The 18,985-nt window shown below is 44.1% G+C and overlaps 1 protein-coding gene across 2 annotated transcripts; it reads right to left on the reverse strand.

The window, feature by feature from the left end:
* Positions 1-255: 255 nt before the first annotated feature.
* On the reverse strand, positions 256-18,763 carry RPN2 (ribophorin II). 2 transcript variants are annotated; one of them, XM_057378381.1, is made up of 18 exons: positions 18,682-18,763; positions 18,395-18,597; positions 16,393-16,488; positions 16,003-16,178; positions 15,088-15,163; positions 14,586-14,720; positions 12,352-12,528; positions 11,910-12,028; positions 11,453-11,558; positions 8,985-9,076; positions 8,750-8,864; positions 8,228-8,422; positions 7,627-7,713; positions 7,042-7,137; positions 5,889-5,964; positions 4,847-4,976; positions 3,112-3,196; positions 256-620 (listed from the first exon to the last, which is right to left on the reverse strand). In XM_057378381.1, exons 1-17 carry the CDS (start codon positions 18,761-18,763, stop codon positions 3,145-3,147), a joined length of 2,013 nt encoding a protein of 670 aa, XP_057234364.1. In that variant the 3' UTR covers positions 256-620; positions 3,112-3,144. The 2 variants fall into 2 exon arrangements, with proteins under 2 accessions (XP_057234364.1, XP_057234365.1); XM_057378382.1 differs by lacking the exon at positions 3,112-3,196 and having other exon boundaries at positions 18,682-18,733.
* Between the last annotated feature and the right edge of the window lie 222 nt (positions 18,764-18,985).

Below are 18,985 nucleotides of genomic sequence, written 5' to 3' on the forward strand. Positions count from 1 at the left end.
TACAAGGGCCTGACCCTGAGCAGCTCAGCACAGCCTGGATGGAGAGAAGAGCTCTTAGGGCAGAAATGCAGCCACAGCCTCACCCAAGGGACGGGCAGGGGGGATGTTCCCCCCAATAAACACAGCCCCCTGGGAAAGGACATGAAAGAACAGGAAGCTTCACACTCAGCAATGACTCACACAAAATTACCCAGCAGAAAAAGCTCTTCTCGTTCTCATGTGAGCCCATGAGACAGCCAAAACACAACATTCAGGACCATTCTTTCCTCTTTATTCACAAATCTTTAGGMTGAGGAAAGGGCATCTGGGGAAAAGCAGATTTGTATTTGCTTTTTCCTTTTTCTTGAAAGGAAATTCAAATGTCCTGGGAGAAGGGGGGAGGATCCACAAAAGAAAGGATTTTCCAGATTCATATGAAAAGCACTCCAGTAGCATGAACACAATGATGAAAATAAAAGATTTTAAAAAAAGTTTAACTGGCACCCTTTTGACTTAATATGTAAAAAAGAATCATCTTCTGCCTTCCTTCTTCTGGCTGTTCCATTATTTATTCGCTTCTGTTCTGAAGGCATTTGCTTTGTTTTTCCACATTTCTTCCACTCTTCTGGTGCTAGTGTGTCCTGGAAACAAMGATCAAAAAAATTAACTCTTCCAGAAAACAAAGCCCTTCCTTGCACAGCACCAGTGCCCCCAGACCCCTCATTGTCTGTCAAAGGAAGCTCGTTGGACAAGCTTCCCAAAAGCAGCTTGAGTGATAAAATCAGTACTGCTCTGGAATGGRGGATGGAATTCAAGGAGGATGGAAAACGTCAGACAAAATGATCAATTTCTGGTGCAAAAGGAATTAATATGCCTATTAAATTACAGAACTGAACAAAAAAAAAAAAACCACGATGAACGCAAAGCTTCCAAGTACCTTAACTTCTCCTAACAAAAAAAAAAAAACCACGATGAACGCAAAGCTTCCAAGTACCTTAACTTCTCCTTTTAACAGGGCTGATCCATCTACTGGGAATCATTGGTCCATGTAAACACAAAGATCTTCAAGAAAATCAAGCAGCCTGATGTTGGCACAGCAGACCCAAATTTTTGGGGTCCTTTTGCTTTCCATGATGCCAGACACAGGCCTAGCTATGGATGCTGAGCACCTGACAGTCMTGCCTGGGAGCTGGTAGAAACTCTCTTAACTGGCATAGCATCAGAAAACAGCAACGAGAAAAAATACTTGTGCCTGCACGTGGCAGCCCAATCTAATTTAGGGTTTGTGAATTTAGTTATTTGCAAGATCTTAGGGCCACAGAGATGCTCTGAGGGCTGGAGCCCCTGTGCTCTGAGAGAAGGCTGAGGGAGTTGGGGTTGCTCAGCCAGGAGAAAGCCCAGGGAGGCCTCAGTGTGGCCATGCAGGACTTGAAGGGGTTTATAAAATAGAATGAGGGATGTTTTATACAGGCAGATGGGGCAGTGGTTTAAACTGAAAGAGGGCAGCTTCAGATACAATGTTAGGAAGAAATTTTTTACTCAGAGGGTGGCACAGGTTGCCCATAGAGGTTGTCAATGCCCCATCTCTGGAATTTGTTCCAGGCCAGGGGGGATATGGCCCTAATTCTAGTGGAAGGTGTCCCTGCCCATGGCAGGGGGGTTTGGAACCAGATGAGCTTAAGGTCCCTTCCAACCCAAACCAGTTTGTGATTCCATGATCCTCCAGGATTACTTACAGCCCATAAAGAATGAAGGAGTTTAAATACCAGGCTGAGAAACAGGAAAACATGCAGGCTCTGGAGAACACACTCATGAGGCACTTTGTAACAGGCCACTAAAAAGCTGCAAACCACTGGCCCAAAATGATGTTAAAGAGAAGCACCCAGGAGCCTGAACAGCAAACACARCAGTCATTTACAAGGACAAGTGACAGCCATCTCCAGTCCCTGTCCAGTAACTTCTTGTAGCTTTTTCTGTGTTCAAATACCTCAAAACATGCCAGGGAGGGAAGAGACAGTAACAAAATGTTTTTCTGAGGGACATGATGCAAAATTCTCCACGGGTAGTTTCCATGAAATCATCCTGCACACTCCTGACCTGCAGACAGGAGCTCACACCATTTGTGTGGCACATCCTCCCAGGGCTGGGTTGGATTTTCACCACAAAAACTGGGCTCTGTTCAGGTCCCCATGTGCCTGGAGCACTGATTGTGGATGTGAGAGGAAGCAGATGCTCAGGAGATGGACCTGTGCAGCACATTGTACAGTGATTTGTCTCCTCACAGGACCCATCCCAGATGCTCTCCCTCTTCCCCAAACACAMCAGTGCACTGAGCAAGGAATGAAGCCCCCATGCACACACACCCAGAAATGGGCAGTCAGTCCTGCCTCCTACACCACTGTTCCTAGAGCAAACTGGGACCTTACCTCCTGGAAYGAAAGGAAATGAAGGGCTTTCTGCTGGCAAGTGGCAATGGAGACCTAGCACACAATTGTATGGAATGGAGGGGGCTGGGAGCTGCTGGTGCCTGAGCCATCATGACCAGTTCACTCTAATGGGAGGGTGAGCCCGGGACTGGGTCATGTTCTCAGCTGAGAGAAGTGGTGCTGACCTGGCTCTGCTGCACAAAGCTCTCACCACCCCAAATGAGGATGTAATTCAGCAGGCAGTGTCTGGCAGCTGAACAGCCAGAAYACTGCAGGTGGGGATAGGGAGCACCAGCAGCAGGATGGGAACAACCCCAGTATCAGWCACTTTCATCATGGTCTCCTCCAGATAACATTACTAATAGTTCAGTTGTAGAAGTAATAATACTGTTTAAACTAAGTGTATTTCATCACCTGAAAGCTGCCCTGGTGCCCACAACAGCATATTTACAYGTGCACATATCACCACACAAACTCCAGACAATTAAGGAAATCACACAAATGCAATTTAGTCTCAGAGAACGTGCACTGATAATATGTGAACCCAGCTGCAGCCAGGAGCACCCAAGGACTGACTTAAAGCCCAATAAGCAACGTTGGGGGAAGCAGCTTCAGCTCACATATTTTTTGCAAAAGAAGTGAGTGATGAGGTGAAATGAAACAGGCAGCATGCCTAGGGAAAGGCAAAATCCAAAAAGGCCCTTACTTCCTGAAGAGCTGGTCACTAGCAAACCCCCTTTTACCGCAGCGTTCTATACTTTGCCAACCTACTGCTCTGCTCTGCAGCGATCCTGCCAAAAGGAGAGAGGGAGAAAGGTTCAGAGAAGACAGCAAGGAAGAAAGCAGCCCTGTTCCAGGAACCAGACCCAGTGACAGAAATGCAAAAAGCAAAACCAGGCCTTCTGGTAACTTCTGTAACAAGATGGTTTATACAGACAGACCCCTTCTCTTCCCCTTGCCTGCTGTCGGCCTCCACAGCTTTGCTTCACAGTGCAATCTGGTTAATTGTCACTGCACTTCAGCATCTSAGACAGGCAGGCAGCACCTTCACAAGAAGATGTCTTTTTGAACTTTAAAGTCACGTACAAAGGGTTTAACTTTAGCCTCAGAGAGAAGTTTTACTTTTAAATTTGCCATTGTAGTTGCAGCTTCGTGTCATTTACAATGAAAAAGCACAGGGACACCCCCTGCAGCGGTTTGAAGCAGGAACCAACCACCTGCATTTCTGYGCTAACAGAAGCCCTGGTTGAGCCAAGACACTTAGAAATTTGCTTCATTGTATTATTTTTCACCAAATCTGTATGCTAGGCAATCTGCACTTAATAACAATGTCTCACTAGTCTTTAAGTAAAAAAGGAAACATTATTAAATGATGYACATAGCCCCAGGAGCAACAAGATTCCGGTAGGAAGTTATACTGACAAGATAAAGTGACACAGTGGAGAGGGCTGCACATCTGAGGGAGTAAGGCTGAGAAAGCTGGGAGGACAGTATGGAAATGGTTAACTAAAGTAATCATCCTCCCTGATACAGCCATAAATATAGAGATTTTTTAAAGAAAACGAATCAATGCAAGCCTCCTGAAAATTATACTCTTACAGTTTTTTTGCAGCTCTTGTCCTGTTTTCAATACAGTGCAGTCAAAAAGGTGAGAACTCTGTGATATCTGTGCAGATAGCTATGCAGGGATAAGCTTCCAGTGGCTCAAAAGGAGAAAAGGAAAGCACAGGTCTGATGGCAAAGCRGGTCAGTAAGATCATCTTCAAAGTCAAATGCTACATTAGAGCCCAAAGGGCTAAATCTTAAGTCTCACATGGAAACTGTGTGTGGCAGAAGTGAAGGAGAAGGAATGGTGTGACCTCTAATCAATGCACTGCACTGCAAGTTTGGGTCASCAAAGCGCTGGCTGCCCACGCCAGGGCAGTCACCAGACACTGCAGGGCAGARGACACAAGTGTGCAGAATGAGTCCAGTGCCAGTACAGAAATGAAGCTGTATCCCGAATATCTAGCAGAATTTTCCCTGGGTTTGCTTGTGTTTGTTGTCTCTCTGTTGCTGCACAGCTGATAAGCAGCTGTTTGCCTTTACTTTACAATCTCCCCTTACCTAGAGGAACATAGCACTAATATACTCTCACCTTACCTTCCTCTAAAAATCTGTATAATAAGCACAGCTCCCAAACAGTTGGGCCTCTCCTGCATTTATAATGGCTTTCATAATCTAACATTATTCTAAGAACTTGCTTCAGCACAGGCCACATGGCCAATTCTCTCTGCAGGAGCTGCACCCTGGGGACAGCCCCTCAAAGACAGAGGCAGGGAGTGGGGCTGAGCAGCCCAGCCCCACACACAAGGTCAGGAGCCCAAAGCAGTGCTCACTGACACAMAGCAGCACCCTGAGACCTCCTCCCCACTGATGTCAAAGCTGTGTCCCCCCCTTACCGTTTCACAGCTTTCTGAGCCAGCATCCTGTTGCCTGCCAGGAATGTGATGCCACCCAAAATGGCCAAGTAYTTCAGAGTCTGGAACATGTTGAGCTGAGTCCAGTAGACATACATGAGTCCCAACATTGCTGGGGAAAACAAAAAAGAGCCCATGGTTGAAACTGCATTTCAAAAACCAGCCRCTTATCCTCAGAACAACTGTACTGCCAGGCCTTTGGTTTCTATCTCRTCTCTGAAGCTCTGAATGGCAGAACTAAAGAACACATTTTATTGCCAGGGAATGAAGGCATCTGGGTCCCCASATTTTTCAGATTCTGAAAAGAAAGTGTGACACAGGTAGCTTGCAACCAACTCTCCTGTGGCAGAATTATGGACATGTTATAGACATTAAGGGCTATTAAAGAGAGCAGGAAACTCTGGATTTCAATAAAGGATATTAACCTCACACATCTGTAAGGACTTACAGCTTTATAAAACTTCCAAGGAAACTGACTTGGACTGAGAAACAGAGACATTTGGAAATCAATAGATCCAATGTTCTCCCAACCTGCTGTGTTTTTGAAATTCTACCAAGACAGTAAATAACTGTGTGACCAAGGGCACATTAAAATTGATGAAAAAATTTGGCTCAGCCAAAGAACCAGAAGTGCTTTCATGGGAAGMGCTTTAAAGAAAAGACATAGCCTTTCATTGTTAACAGAGTCCTGCAGGTTTCAATCTCCACAGAACCTCCCTGCTCTCAGAGGATAAACATGCAATAAAGAAAGTGTGACCTCTGGAAATAAGAAGTTCTATTAAGTACAGATAAATGGAGTGAGAGAGGGGCTCGGATAATGACGGCTGTTATAAGCTGATGGCCAAAACAGGTTTATCACCATATTAACAATCATGAAAAGCAGGAAGGCAGATGGAAACAAGAGAACACATGTTATGCTGTTATGTCATTAGAGTTAATAGACCACGAGCCCATTAACCACCAGCTCTCATCTGTAACTCCCAGGTGAGGAGGTCAAACRMAGCAGAAAGCCTCTGACACTTACCAGCATGTCCCATGTGAAAAACAATGGTGCTGGGAGCAAAGCTGAAATTGGAGATGTTGGCACCTATCTTGATCCACTACAAGGAAAAGAAACAAAACCAGAGTTACAACAACCTTGTAAATACAGGYTTTTATTTTAAGCTTCAATATCAAGTCTGCTTTAAGATCTTCAGTGAAACCAGTGCATTCTTCAGAAGCGTGTATTTACTACTGAAGGAGGAGAGTAGTAGTTTTGCTAAAGGCAGCCCTGTTGAGCTCCTCTAGTGAAAATTTCTCCTGCTACTTCTGACTGCCCTAATGCAGTTCCTCAAGTATCTTAAACTGATGAGAGAGCACAAAATTTATATAGCAAAAAAAAACCAGACATAGCTATTTCTATCCAGCTATTTCCATTAAAAATACAAYAAAAAGAGGTTAGCCTCTCATTTTGGACTCAGCCAAAGAACAGCTATTGATACAAGATGTTTGCTCATAACAACAATTTTAATTTTTGACTACAAAAGATAAAGGCATGAAGGGTGGGAAACAGAAGCAGCAACATTGAGTTTTTTCATGAAAATGTCATTAATGTGTTTGTTGTGACCAGAGGWCACAACTGCCTGAATGCCAGCTTTCACTGAGACTGGCTAATGGGAAATTACTGTTGGGATCAGTTTCATCTTCCAAATAAGGAATAATTTAACTCGCCTCAATGAGATTTTGTACTGCTGACCTGCTGATACAGTGAGTAGCAGTGGATGTTCCAACGACAGACACTCAAATGTCCGTAAATGGGAATTCAATCTGATAGGATTAAGTAACACAGATTGTGTGGTGGATTTATTACATGAGGCAGAATAACTGCTTTTTGCCTGTGAAGTCTAACGTTATTATAACCTAATCTGCCCACTATTATTCACCATTCCCAGCYTAAACACACTGAAGAAACTCATCCACTGACTTCACCTTGGCAGCAGTGTTATTCTGCTTTGACTATAAACTCTGGCAAACCAGACCAATGCTCTGCACTGACATTTGCTGACTGTGACTGCAGCACTGCTGTGCCAGTCATGATGAACAGTTTTAGCAAGAAAACTCTTGAGCTGTCCAATCTCCTAAGTGGCTCTGGACTGGATGGGCAAAAGTGTTGTTTTTCTGTGACTCAGTCCACTCACCAGGATGAGCAGCAAAAGCAGCGGGGAGAGAACCAACGCTGTGAAAGTGTTGGARACCACTGTGGGAGGCCTCTTCTCAGGTTCCCTGAAGAGGTGCTGCAAACAAACAAAGCCAACTCATGAGTAGGAGTGTTCCAACAGAGCAGCTTCTCTGCTCCCCAGATGACCAGCTGCAGCCCTGCTGCTGCTCTCAGATGTTCCCCTGGATGAGAGCCATTCATATTAAGGTAAAGACTGACTTTTTAAAGCAGTGTCTATTCCAGTCTTTGCACATTTGATTTCTTGCAGTTAACTTTTCCTTGCACTCACAGAAGTGCTTATTAGCCTGACACAGGCTAATTAGCACAGATGGCTGGAATGAAACAGAAACCTTTCTGTGGTGCTTACCTGGTCAAATTTTCATGTTTGAGTGTTCTCACTGACACCAGTTGCTCTCTCACAGCTTATTTATTCATATAATAGAGAACTGCAACAAATTTCTTTCCATTAAGCAGTAAGTCTGGTCTTCCTTTGCATTACTTACAAACAAATTATGATGAGAACAAATAACACTAAGCCCCGATCTCCACACAATTTTGACTGTACCTGGATTTCAGGTTTGGGAACAAAGAGGTTCTTGGACTGGACTGTGGATGGGGCATCCTCTTCTGGGAATGTAATCACCACATCAGCCTGAAATGAAATGAAGCTTCATGCATTTATATCTAAATGTATTAATAAAACCTTTTCYATTCTGTGCTCTATTTCCTTATTTGCCAGTCTGCAATTTACAGGATTCTTAAAAGAAATGGAGAAAAAGCCACCAGATTTTTTAAGAAGCAACCTCTCCTAAATAGAGGCAGTAATGCCATTCACCCATCATTAAGAATTGGACTTATTTCCAGCAGAGAAAGAACAGAAAAGTTAAACCTTGAGAGTTTGCTGTGAAATTGCAATCAAACCCATAAACATTCCAAGGTTTCTGCACCATCACATGATGAAATGAATATTAATTTCTGTCTTGCTTTGAAGTTTACTTAAAACATGCAATGAATAGCAAACTGTAGAGCCCATAAATGGCCAAAAGGATTCTTGTTCACTACAAAGAGCAAAACATTTAAGCTTTTTGCCTCCAAGCCTGTACTATACCCTCCTGTTAGACTGCCTGTTAGGTCAAAATCACATCACCCCACTTCCAGCTACATACCACATTCCACAGGATTGGATTCTCCAGAGTGGCATCTCCAATGATCAAATAAAGAGTGTAGGTCCCAGAGGCAGAGTCAAATTCAGTCTTTCTTTCAGAGGTATCCAATTCAAATTTGTACACATTCTTGCTGTCTGGTTCAGCAACAAACACCACCTCCTGGCCAGTCTTTTGGTTGTGAAGTCGGACAAAAGTCTGCAAGGAAGATTGCAACATTCAAGGACATTTTTCAGCCAACAATCTACATTCAAAAAAAAAAAACCAGAAGTGTGCTTTTATGGTGCAGGTGATGGGCACTCACTTTGTGCAGTTAAATACAACACAAATCAGAGCCAGGAGAGGTTTCATTTAACAAACAGATGAACCAAATCTCCCATCTACTGAGATCAGTGATCTTCACAGTACATGTCAGAAACRTAAGGCTTCTCAAAACCTATCAAATCTTTTCAAGAGCAACTGTCACTTCAGATGCCTCATGATTGAACATCTTAGTGACACAGCAATGACAAAAATTGTCCTAACCTGGTGAGGGATGAGTTCAGCTCCACTGTTCACATCTATCAGCTGGAAGGATAAAGCAAAGTTCTGATGGCTGTCAGCAGTGAATGTGCCCTTAGCTTTGGCTGGATAAGCTACCCTAGGAGGAGAAAAAGCACACAGAACTGAGGTGAACTTTCAAGAGAAGGCCTGGTGCTCAGAGAAACCAAGGCTCTAGAGTCAGGGTTGCTCCTAAAAGATCACACCCCCCAMATTTTACCTGGTTGTTTTTGGTGCAATGCTCTGATCTTTATCCACGGTAGAAAGATCTACATTAATAATCCCCACTTCTGTGGAAACTTTTACTTTCAGCTGCAACAAAACACAATAGAAAAATTTTCAGAGCACTCTACATACACCAAATATRGTCAAATTGACTGCAGATGCTTTGCTTCCCCCAAGAGGGCCTTACAGCTAAAYCCAAGTCAGAGCCTAACCTGACCAGAAGGATTTACAGTAAATCACCTTCTGGAAAAGCTCCTGCACCAGTTACTAACCCTAAGCCATCTCCTTCCTCTCTGCACAAGCAGCCAGCTCTGCAGACACCAACTTCTCAGGCATACTGGAATTAGCTGCCCTTGAGAAAGCTGTTTTTAATGCAACAGTCCAACTACTCAGATCCAACTAGATTTCCTTTTGAACTAGCAGAAACTAGCTATTAAATATTACATCACATATGAYACAACTTAACACTGCCTGTGCACGTGTCCTTCTACTTTCTGGACACCAATTGGAGATGAGAGGTCTCTGGACAGCAACCAGTTCTGCCTCTGGTGGCTCCTAAATCCCAACAGGCTTCTGTTGATTTTATTACCAGCAGGCAAACGGCAAAGCATTCCTGCAGACCTGCACTTTGTCCAGCAAGCTTTGCTTCAGAGTCACAGCATTCATCACTTAGTGCAGGGCAGCCAATAAGGCCCTGCCATTTATCACACTCTTCTATGCTAAGTGCAGTATAAACCCCAAGCACAGAAATTATTTCCTGCCCTTTCCCCAGCCCCAAACCACAGCCCATCCAGGCACTGAGCCGAGCGGGTTTGACTGATTTCAATTCTTCTCTCAAACATAAGCAGTTACTGCAGTCTGTAGTTTTTAATTAGCACATTTGTTCTCACAGCTTACAAATGCTCCCCTAGAGAACTGAAGTTTCATTGCCAAGATATTTTTCATCTTATACTACAATTTGTTTTTACAGGTTTGCTCATGTGAACCAGCCCCACACCCTCAGCCCGAAAAATAATTCACAGGGAACCTGTGGGAAAAATATGTAAAAACATTAACTAAACTATTCAGGTCAGACTTCAAACACAATCATCTTGGCAGCTCCTTTACAACAGAAAGTGTAATTTAAGAGAGAGGCTATCCCTGAAAATGGWTCCATTAACATGCAGATGATTCAGGCTACTTTAGCAAAGCCTTAATTTGTTTCAAGACACGCTAAAGAAAGACGGACTAATGAAATATTAATTTAAAAAAAGTTGTGTGAAGGCAACTCAAAGCTGGTGCACACAGCCCCTCCAACTGCATAGTACACAAACATCTCTCAAATATTTTAATGCCAGGAAATGTAGTCTCTGCCGGAGTAATAACCCACTGGTTTAGCTCATTACTGTCAAAACGATGGTGCATTAAGGACAATTAATGCTAATAACAGTAAGGAAAAAGCAGCTCCCCAGCAGTCCTCCCCCGTAACAATGTGTCTTATTAGCAGCGGTTCCCACAAAGCTGCCAGCGCTAATACATTCCTGCCGGTGCCTCCCTGTGCCAGCCCCAGCTTAAGCAAGACAATCCAGCCCCTTCTGACACCCTGAATGCCATTACTGCTCCACGCACAGAGTCAATTTGATACTCAGAGGAAAKGTCAGCAGTTTGTAAGTAAGTGTCTTCCTCCACTCAAAGCTAACTATGTTGGAAGACTTGAAACGCTAATTGTTTCCTTAAATGGGTGATTGAGGGCAAAAATTAACCCTGGGAACAGACCTCTGGAGAAGAGCATTGCCAGCTGTTGACACTGGGGCTACTACATGAAGTCACAGAGGCCACATTCCTCTCACTGTTACAAACTTGAGGAAAGGMAAACTCTAAATGTTTATACAAACTGCTCTTTAGAAAGGCGTGGTCTAACAGCTTTTGCCACCAAAAAACAGCTGTGTATGCATGAAAGGAAGACTTCTTTTGCTTTGGTCACTGCTTCTCCACTACAAAATCTTCACCACATACATGGTTTGGAGATGCCAAAAGACTCCTTGACTCTTTCCTAGGGCTCTAGAGCTTATATAAACAGAAAACAAATTCTCAGYTTCCACACATCAGGCAATCCCCAGACAACAGATAGTCAGGCCTTGAGATTTACAGGCTCAAATCTGGAATGCTCTGAAGAACTAACACTTGGTAATAATTTCTGCATATCGACTTAGGGCTGCCACATAAACATTTCCACTGTTACCCTTTGTTCATATGCTATCAGATCAACATCTAAGTGATAAGTCAGATTTGAAACTTACACAAATCCCTTTTGATCATATATTAATCTGGTTGCTGGTCATAATCCTGAGTCAAAATCCAATGCATTACAGAAAAACATGTGATAAAAATTCCATACAACTGGCAACATCCTTCACAAGCATAAATAAAAARCTGTTTCATTGAATAGGCACAGAATTAAAATACATCAAAGAGCACACCCACCTCCACTTTGTTAGCAATAAATCTCTTATCTCCATCCACACTGATAGAGAAATCATAGTATCCACTTGCAGGTTTCACATTCATGAAGTTCAGCTCAAAGAAATCTCTGTAACAAAAAACCTCAAGGYATTAAGAAGCCTCCAAATATACAGGTAAACAATCACAGCAGAAAACTRGCACTGCTAAATGCAAAAGAAAAAGAATTCTTCAAAGCTGACCGAGGTCACAAGAACAGTGGAATTTCCTGCACCCAGTCAAAAAAAAAAGCAAAAGAAATTCACAATCACCACCAAATGTGCTCAGTCACTCGTCATCAACAAAACAAAAAAAAACCCAGCATTTTGACTTTTCTATCACAGAAACAGTTCTCTGGTGGAAACACACTTATGGAAGCAAGTTCAACGTTGTTTAAATAACACCCGTTTGCCTTACTATAAAAACATTCTTATTTTCTTACCCAGAGAGAGCAAATGGTAGCTGTTCAAGGACAGTGGCTTTGCTAGACACAGACTTGGCTTGGTCAAGCTTTACAGAAACTTGAGTCAGTAGCTGGGACATAACATTGGTCACTTGCAGCTAAGAGAAAAAAAACATTTCTGTGAAACTTGTCCCAGCAGCAAGGCAGGAGCACAGACAACACCCAGAGTTCCCCSCTGCTCAGCACCCCAGAGTCCCTTGTTCTTTCTAACACAATRGGGAAGGTGAAGGGCTGATTTCCACACCGTGCCTTCTTGAGTCAGTGTCTGGTAAGCCGAGGTTCCTAAGAATCATTTCACAAAAACACTAAAATCCCAGATCTACTGGAACCTGAGCTGCAGAGCTAAGAATGAAAGACATCACCTTACACCTTGAGAGCTACAATACTACAGACTGAGCCAAGATTTGGGGCTAAGGCTTACCCTGAGTATGGGCTGATGATGAGACACGGCCGCAGGCCCGTCAGGGACAACGATGACGGGCAAGTGGAAGCGGTTTTGGGATAAGGAACCTGCAGCACGAGCAATGCTGAAGGYCTCTGAGAGTGTCTCAAAGTTTTTCTTGCTAAAAATTGCATTCATCAACTGGACAACTTGATCCTGAAAGAGGAAAAGTCAATCACATATAAGCACCAGCAGCTTACCACAACACTGCAAACTGGCTCAGCATAGTGTTATTAATGAAAACATCATTCATAAAAGACTGTTTAATTTTCCATTTGCTTTAAAAACAGTTCAAGTTATGAGGCAACCCAAAATGATCTACCTTTAGAATTTCACATGTGCATTCTTATTCTTGGCTGGGAGGTTCCAACCACAATGGCTGGAACTGTGCTAAGAATTTGGAAAACCAGAATTTGGATCCACCCCTGCAAACGATGTGTTTTGGAGTGGAAGATGTTGTCAGCTTAACTACCCAGACTGCATGTAGCTGCAAAAAGACAATTTGGCTGCAAGAGCTGTACAAATGTCTTCATAGAATGAAGCAGGACCAGGCTTGATATCCTGGCTACCTGCCAGGCTGGGAAGGCCATGGAGCAAAGCATCCCAATGGCTCTGGAAGGAGCCAGTCTAGGCCCATGCAGGTGTATCCCCCCAGGCTCAGCAGTGTCCTCAAGCTAAGAGGATTAGCTTTAAAGCAGTACCACCAGGAGCWCAGAGCCAGCTCTGGCTTTGGGATGTGCCAAAGCTAATTTATTTTCTCCGAAGCAGGAGTGGGACCGCATCCCCCCAGATGGTTTTGCAGTCTGACTCGGTGGGGTTAGGGCATCTGCACCACCCTCTGCAGATTATTCATTATCCCTCATTWTTCAGCTCCATCCATCACTCCCTGCTAGTCTGGAAAACAGGAATTGGCTATATGTACTTTGATCCAAACAAAGGATTTTGCTCTAAATTCTAATGAGAGTGAATACAATCAAAGACAATCCCAACTAAAGCAATAGGGATACAACTTACTGACCTACAGAGAACACGTCTAAATGAAATCCAATGCATCTCAAATTTTCACCCTCCYGCTTTACCAGTGCGCACCAAACAACATCACAACCAGAGAATGCGTCCAGACAAATGCTACAAAGCTCCTGCAGAGTGCAAATCCTGCCATGTTTTTCATGTCTGTGGAGGGCATGGCACTGCTCCAGACCCTAATCAGTAACTGACACTCTCAMTGAAGCAGGGGGGAGAAAAAGAGGGAGCTATTTTTTCAAATATTACATGTTATATTTTAAAGAGTTTCGTGGCATTCCAAAGGCACTCTCACCATTCAGCAGAGATAAAGCCTTAAGCCTCCACAGCACCACTTCTGACAGCACAATTCTGAAATAACACTAAACAGTTTTCCTTAATTGGTCTTTTTTTTAAGCATAATTTGGACGCTGACAGTTTGAATTGTGCACGGCAGAATCACCATCTCAAAAATGACATCAAAATTACTTTGCATTAGTCTGTTTGGCWGCAGTGTGGAAAAGAGCCAGGATTGAACTCAGATGTCTTACACTGGCTTCATTCTTAACCCTGCCMCTTTGGTTTTTGCTTTAGGGAGCTGCCACTCTCACTCCAAAGTACATCTAACTCCATTAACTTGTGGAAAAAAAAACCATCAAGTGGCTAGCTTGCAGTAATGATTTCTAGCTTAACCAAGATCAAAAGAAATTTCCAATAGTCTTTCATCTTAGACAACAAGCAGTTTCTGCATCTGGATTCCTGCAGGCACATGGTGATGTTGTTTCTCTTTTGGGCACCCCAAACTTGGGTGCCTGCATTTCCTCACAGATAAGTAACATTTGCACTGAACATTTGAAACGCTTGAAGCGCTACACAAGTGCCAAATATCAAAACTAACTCTGAAAGAAGCAGTTTTTTTCAAAACCTTGTCTCAATAAACAAAGAAAAACTAAGCCTCACTTGCAATTTCCCTYTGCACATTTGAAAAAGGAAAAAACCTCAACAAATCCTGCCTGTGATCTTCAAGCTGGAATTTCCCCTTAGATTTTGTTCCTTAGCATTCCCTCCACAATGTCCCTTTTCACTGAGTGTGCTCAATACTTTTTCCACTAGAAATYGTACTCAGTTACATCAGGCTGTTTCACTGGACATCAGAAACTGATCTTTTTTGGGAGCTGGAGTGTGCAATGGAGGAAAAGACAGGTACAGACCTCCTTTATTGCTGGCTCTGTACCCACATGGTCTGACAGCTTATAGGCAGCAGCAACAAACAGGGCAGTGGTCTCAATTCCTTCTTCAAACTGCAGGTAAATTCCACCCAAGTCATCCAAACGAGCKACAAGATCCTGACAGAAAAAGTTACTAAAATTTAAATTGCATTCTAGTACATCCACAGAAGTTAACTCTTCAGTAATCAAGAATTATCAGTATGGAATCAATTATATATTTTTAATAGCTATATAGAAGCATGAAGAAAGAGAAACCCCCAGCCTTTAGTGGATTTAATTACATGTAAATGTGAGGATTTTCTATGTTTCAGTCCACTGTGAAACAGATAAAAGTCCAAGGAATTATCTGCTTGAAAGCCAAACCACATCAGGCAGACAATTAGCCATGCTGGTTTTTCATTTTGTTTTTCACATTAATACATCTTATAGTTCTAAARAGATCTAGCAAATTTCTGAATAATKAGAGAGCACTGTGTGTTCCTACCTCAATTTCCTCAACAATGCTACTTAGATCTGCCTGCTGGGACAGGTAAGATGCAGTCTCCAAAGCCTGGATGGTTCTTAAACAAGAACAAACAAAACCAAACAAATGTATTATACCTTCCTTAAAAGCCAAGCACCATTTAAATCAAAGCAACTGAATTTTCTMTTCTGAATAAAGTGTAAAACAGCTGTTCCTGCCTTCAGTTCACTCAAGAGAATGAATCTGAAGTGATTTASTGTGAACTTAGCATTCATTACAGAATGTCACTTTAGCCGCATCAGCGCTGCAAGAAACTCAAAGGCAGACAAGAGAACAAACTGATCCCTGCAGAGCACAGATCCCAGACTTGCTACTGAGGATTCTTGCAAGAACCCATTTTTTCAGTCAACAAAGCAAGTTTTAAAGTTTCCCCTTCTTCCCCAGCTTTAAAGGGACATTCTGTTCTCTTGTTTCACAGTGAAACAAAATTCTTTGGCGATAAATRCCAAGATTCCTTCAGCTTACTGGCACATATTTTCCAGCTCACTGCAGATACCCCGAAATACAAACAAGAGTGTTGAGAAAGAGCATCAAGTCTGCTACAACCATAAATGACACAGAATCATGGCTGGGTATTAAGTAAAAATTTGTTGTCAATACTTTTAAGAGGAGGCTTTTTTTGGGATACCATCCTTTTACTGACCGTTATACTTGAACAAAACYGCATATATAAGTTAATTTACAAAATCATACAAGAACAGCCACAAAACATATATTTCCAGAGGAACAATAATTAACTGGACAAATACATCAAATGAAAACACAACACCTACTCTACTACACTATATTGCAAACATAAAGCATTAAAATACTCTTTAATTCAAAATCCAGCTGCCTGGAGCAAAAACATGTGAATCCCTCCTGTCTGAGACTTACGCCAGCACATTCTCTTCCTTGCTGAGACGAGCAGTGAGAGCACTCAGTGCTTCCTGGGATGCCAAAGGAAGGCCAAAGCCACTCAGGGCACCAACAGCATGGAAGATTTGGGTGACTGAGGAATCCTCACTGACAGCTGCCAGCAGCAGCTCCCTGGTCTCATTGGAAATGGTAACCTGAGGAAGAACATAGGAAAAATAGCAATTCACACTTGAAAAAACAAGGCCTTCTAATCAGCACTGATTCCTTTCTGGAACAACACACTTGACTGGTGAACTGCCATAAACTTCTGGGAAAAATCCCTGTATCATTCATTACCTTTTCGTTTAATTAAATSCCTAAGTTTTGSTTGGTAATATCTGTCTGCAGAACTCAGGGCTCCACACTCACCTCACAGCTTGACAGGACCTTCATGGACTGGGCAGCATAAAAGAGGGATTCAACACTGCTGGAGTCCACATGAGATTTGATGAATTTGCATGCAGCCTGTGGAGAAAMAGAAGTTAACTTAAACCACTGAGAGGAGATTTAAATGACACTTTAAGACAATTCCATGAACACTGTACATTTTTATACCCCCCAGATCCTASTCTGCCAAGTGTAGGACAAGATTGCATTATCAAGGAATATTCCCRGACTTTTCCTTGATTGAAGAGGATCAGGTTAGAGATCAGTTAGTCAAACTTGACACCCACAAATCCGTGGGCCCCAAMGGGATGCAGGCACAAGTGCTGCAGGAGCTGGCAGATGTTCTTGCTGAGCCCCTCTCCATCATCTCTGGATGAAGCTCATGGAAAAYAGGAGAGGTGCCTGAGGACTGGAGGAAAGCCAACGTCACTCCAGTCTTCAAAAAGGAGGAGGACACAAGGAGCTACAGGCCAATCAGCCTCACCTTCAGCCCTGGAAAGRTGTTAGAACAGCTCAGCCTGGCTGTCATCTCAAAACATGATGAAAACATGGTTATGAGGAGTAGCCAACATGGATTCACCAAGAGGAAATCATGCCTACCAATGGGATAGCTTTTCAGGAGACGACTTTCTCTCTGGAGAAAGACCAATGGTCTGGGTGGACAACAAGCTTCCATGAGCCAGCAGAGTGTCCTGGGGGCCAAGAAGGCCAGTGKTACCCGGGAAAAGCACTGCTAACAGGTCAGGGATGTGATCCTGCCCCTCTACTCAGCCCTGCTGAGGCGCATCTGGAGCGCTGTGTTCAGTGCTGGGCTCCCCAGTTCGAGATGGACAAGGAAATAGCAGAGGCTGTGAAGATGATAAAGGACTGGGGCATCTCTCAGGAGGGAAGGCTGAGGGAGCTGGGACTGTTCAGCCTTGAGAAGAGACAGCTGAGAGGGGAGCTGATCAATGCACACAAACATCTTGCRGGTGGGTCATTCCATGGCATATATTCAAGTGTCATACCTAGCTATTATTTTCACTACCTCTGCCTTTCAAATAGTCCCACCCTGTGAAGAAGTGCACCGTGCAGAAAAAAGTCTCATCACAAACCTTGAGAAATAAAGAAATAATTACTGTTTACCTGCAGAAGCAAAAGCTGTGCTGTCACTGCCAGAACTAGGAACTAATAAAAAATCCAGCCACAATGACACAAAGGAAAGCAGCAATTCCCAGTGTAGCCCACAGRTGACCAGTAACTGGCCACAGAAAGGAATCCACTGAGAAGAACCACATCTTCAGCAGCCTCAGGGTTAAGAGCTTATATGCAGCACCCAAAGARAAACCAAGATCAGATGGTTTAGAACCCCTGTAYTGGATGAATCCACGAGGAAAGAACAAACTTCTGTTTACAGTTCACATGTATGTGAGCAGGTGTGCCTGTGTGAGGAGGCTGTTACAACGACAACCTGCAATAYTTAAACTAGAAATATTTAGAGATGCAGCTGATATCACCAGCCTTAGAAAGTAATYATAAGAAAACTAGCACAATCTAGTGGCCTGGCTGAATTCAGTACTTGGAGTGAAACAATCATGAGAATTTCAACAGTACAGTGCAGCAAACATACCACAGACAGGGAACTTATTCACAAGACAGTTAAACAAATTTAATTGATATCCACGGTGACACCATAACGGGCCRTGGAGGAGCGAGCCCTAAAGCCATTTTACAGGCAGTGAGTGTAAGCGAGCCAGGGGCATCCTATTACCCGGACAAAGATGCAATTCACCCAAATAACACGTGAGAGTCGGTAATTACCAGTGATACCCCGGTACTTACAAGGACATAACACACCTACGTTTTGCATTCCCACACGGCCCTGTCCAAGCAAAGCTCGCTATATAAACTCATATTACATTTGTAATTCGTCTTTCGCTGCTATGCAGCCCCTCAGCACAGCAAAGCGCCCCGGGCAGCGGCAGCCGGGCCCTCCCCCGCTCACCTTTTCGTCTGCCACCCGCACCCCGAGGCTGCTGAGCCCCACGATGGAGTAGTAGGCAGCCCGCACATCGGTGAAAGGCCGCTCCAGCACCGCCCGCAGCCGCGCCAAGTCGCCGRCAGTGAGACGATGGCTGGGGACGAGGGCCTGGGCAGTGGCAAGGAGAAGCAGGAAGCTGAGCGCCGCCTCCAAACGCAGCCGCAGGCCTGTGGAGAGACAAGCGCGTTATCCCGGGTCTCCCCATCCCCACGGTACCGACACCGGCCCCGGCCCTGCCGCCCTGGGCTCACCCGGCGCCGCCATGATGCCGCCCCCTCCCGCGCCACGGTGCCGCTTCCGCCCCGCGCCCCGCCCCGCCCCGGCACGCGCCATCATACCGGAGAGGGGGGCGTGAGTGAAACAGCGTATTATGCAAGAGTCGCTCAGCCCCACTGCTGCCCGCTACGACAACCGAGAAACTGTGAACGAGAGTGAAGTGAGCGGGAAGGGAGAGGAAGAGGGCGGAGAGCGGGCAGCGGGGAGCAGCCAGGCCACGGGCAGAAGCGACTCCCCCGTATGGCGGGAGTGGTACGGGCCTCCCGGCGGGCCTCGGAG

This window comes from Malurus melanocephalus, unplaced genomic scaffold (genome assembly GCF_030028575.1).
Source record: "Malurus melanocephalus ecotype Western Australia unplaced genomic scaffold, MMel_1.1 scaffold_356, whole genome shotgun sequence".
NCBI lineage: Eukaryota > Metazoa > Chordata > Aves > Passeriformes > Maluridae > Malurus > Malurus melanocephalus.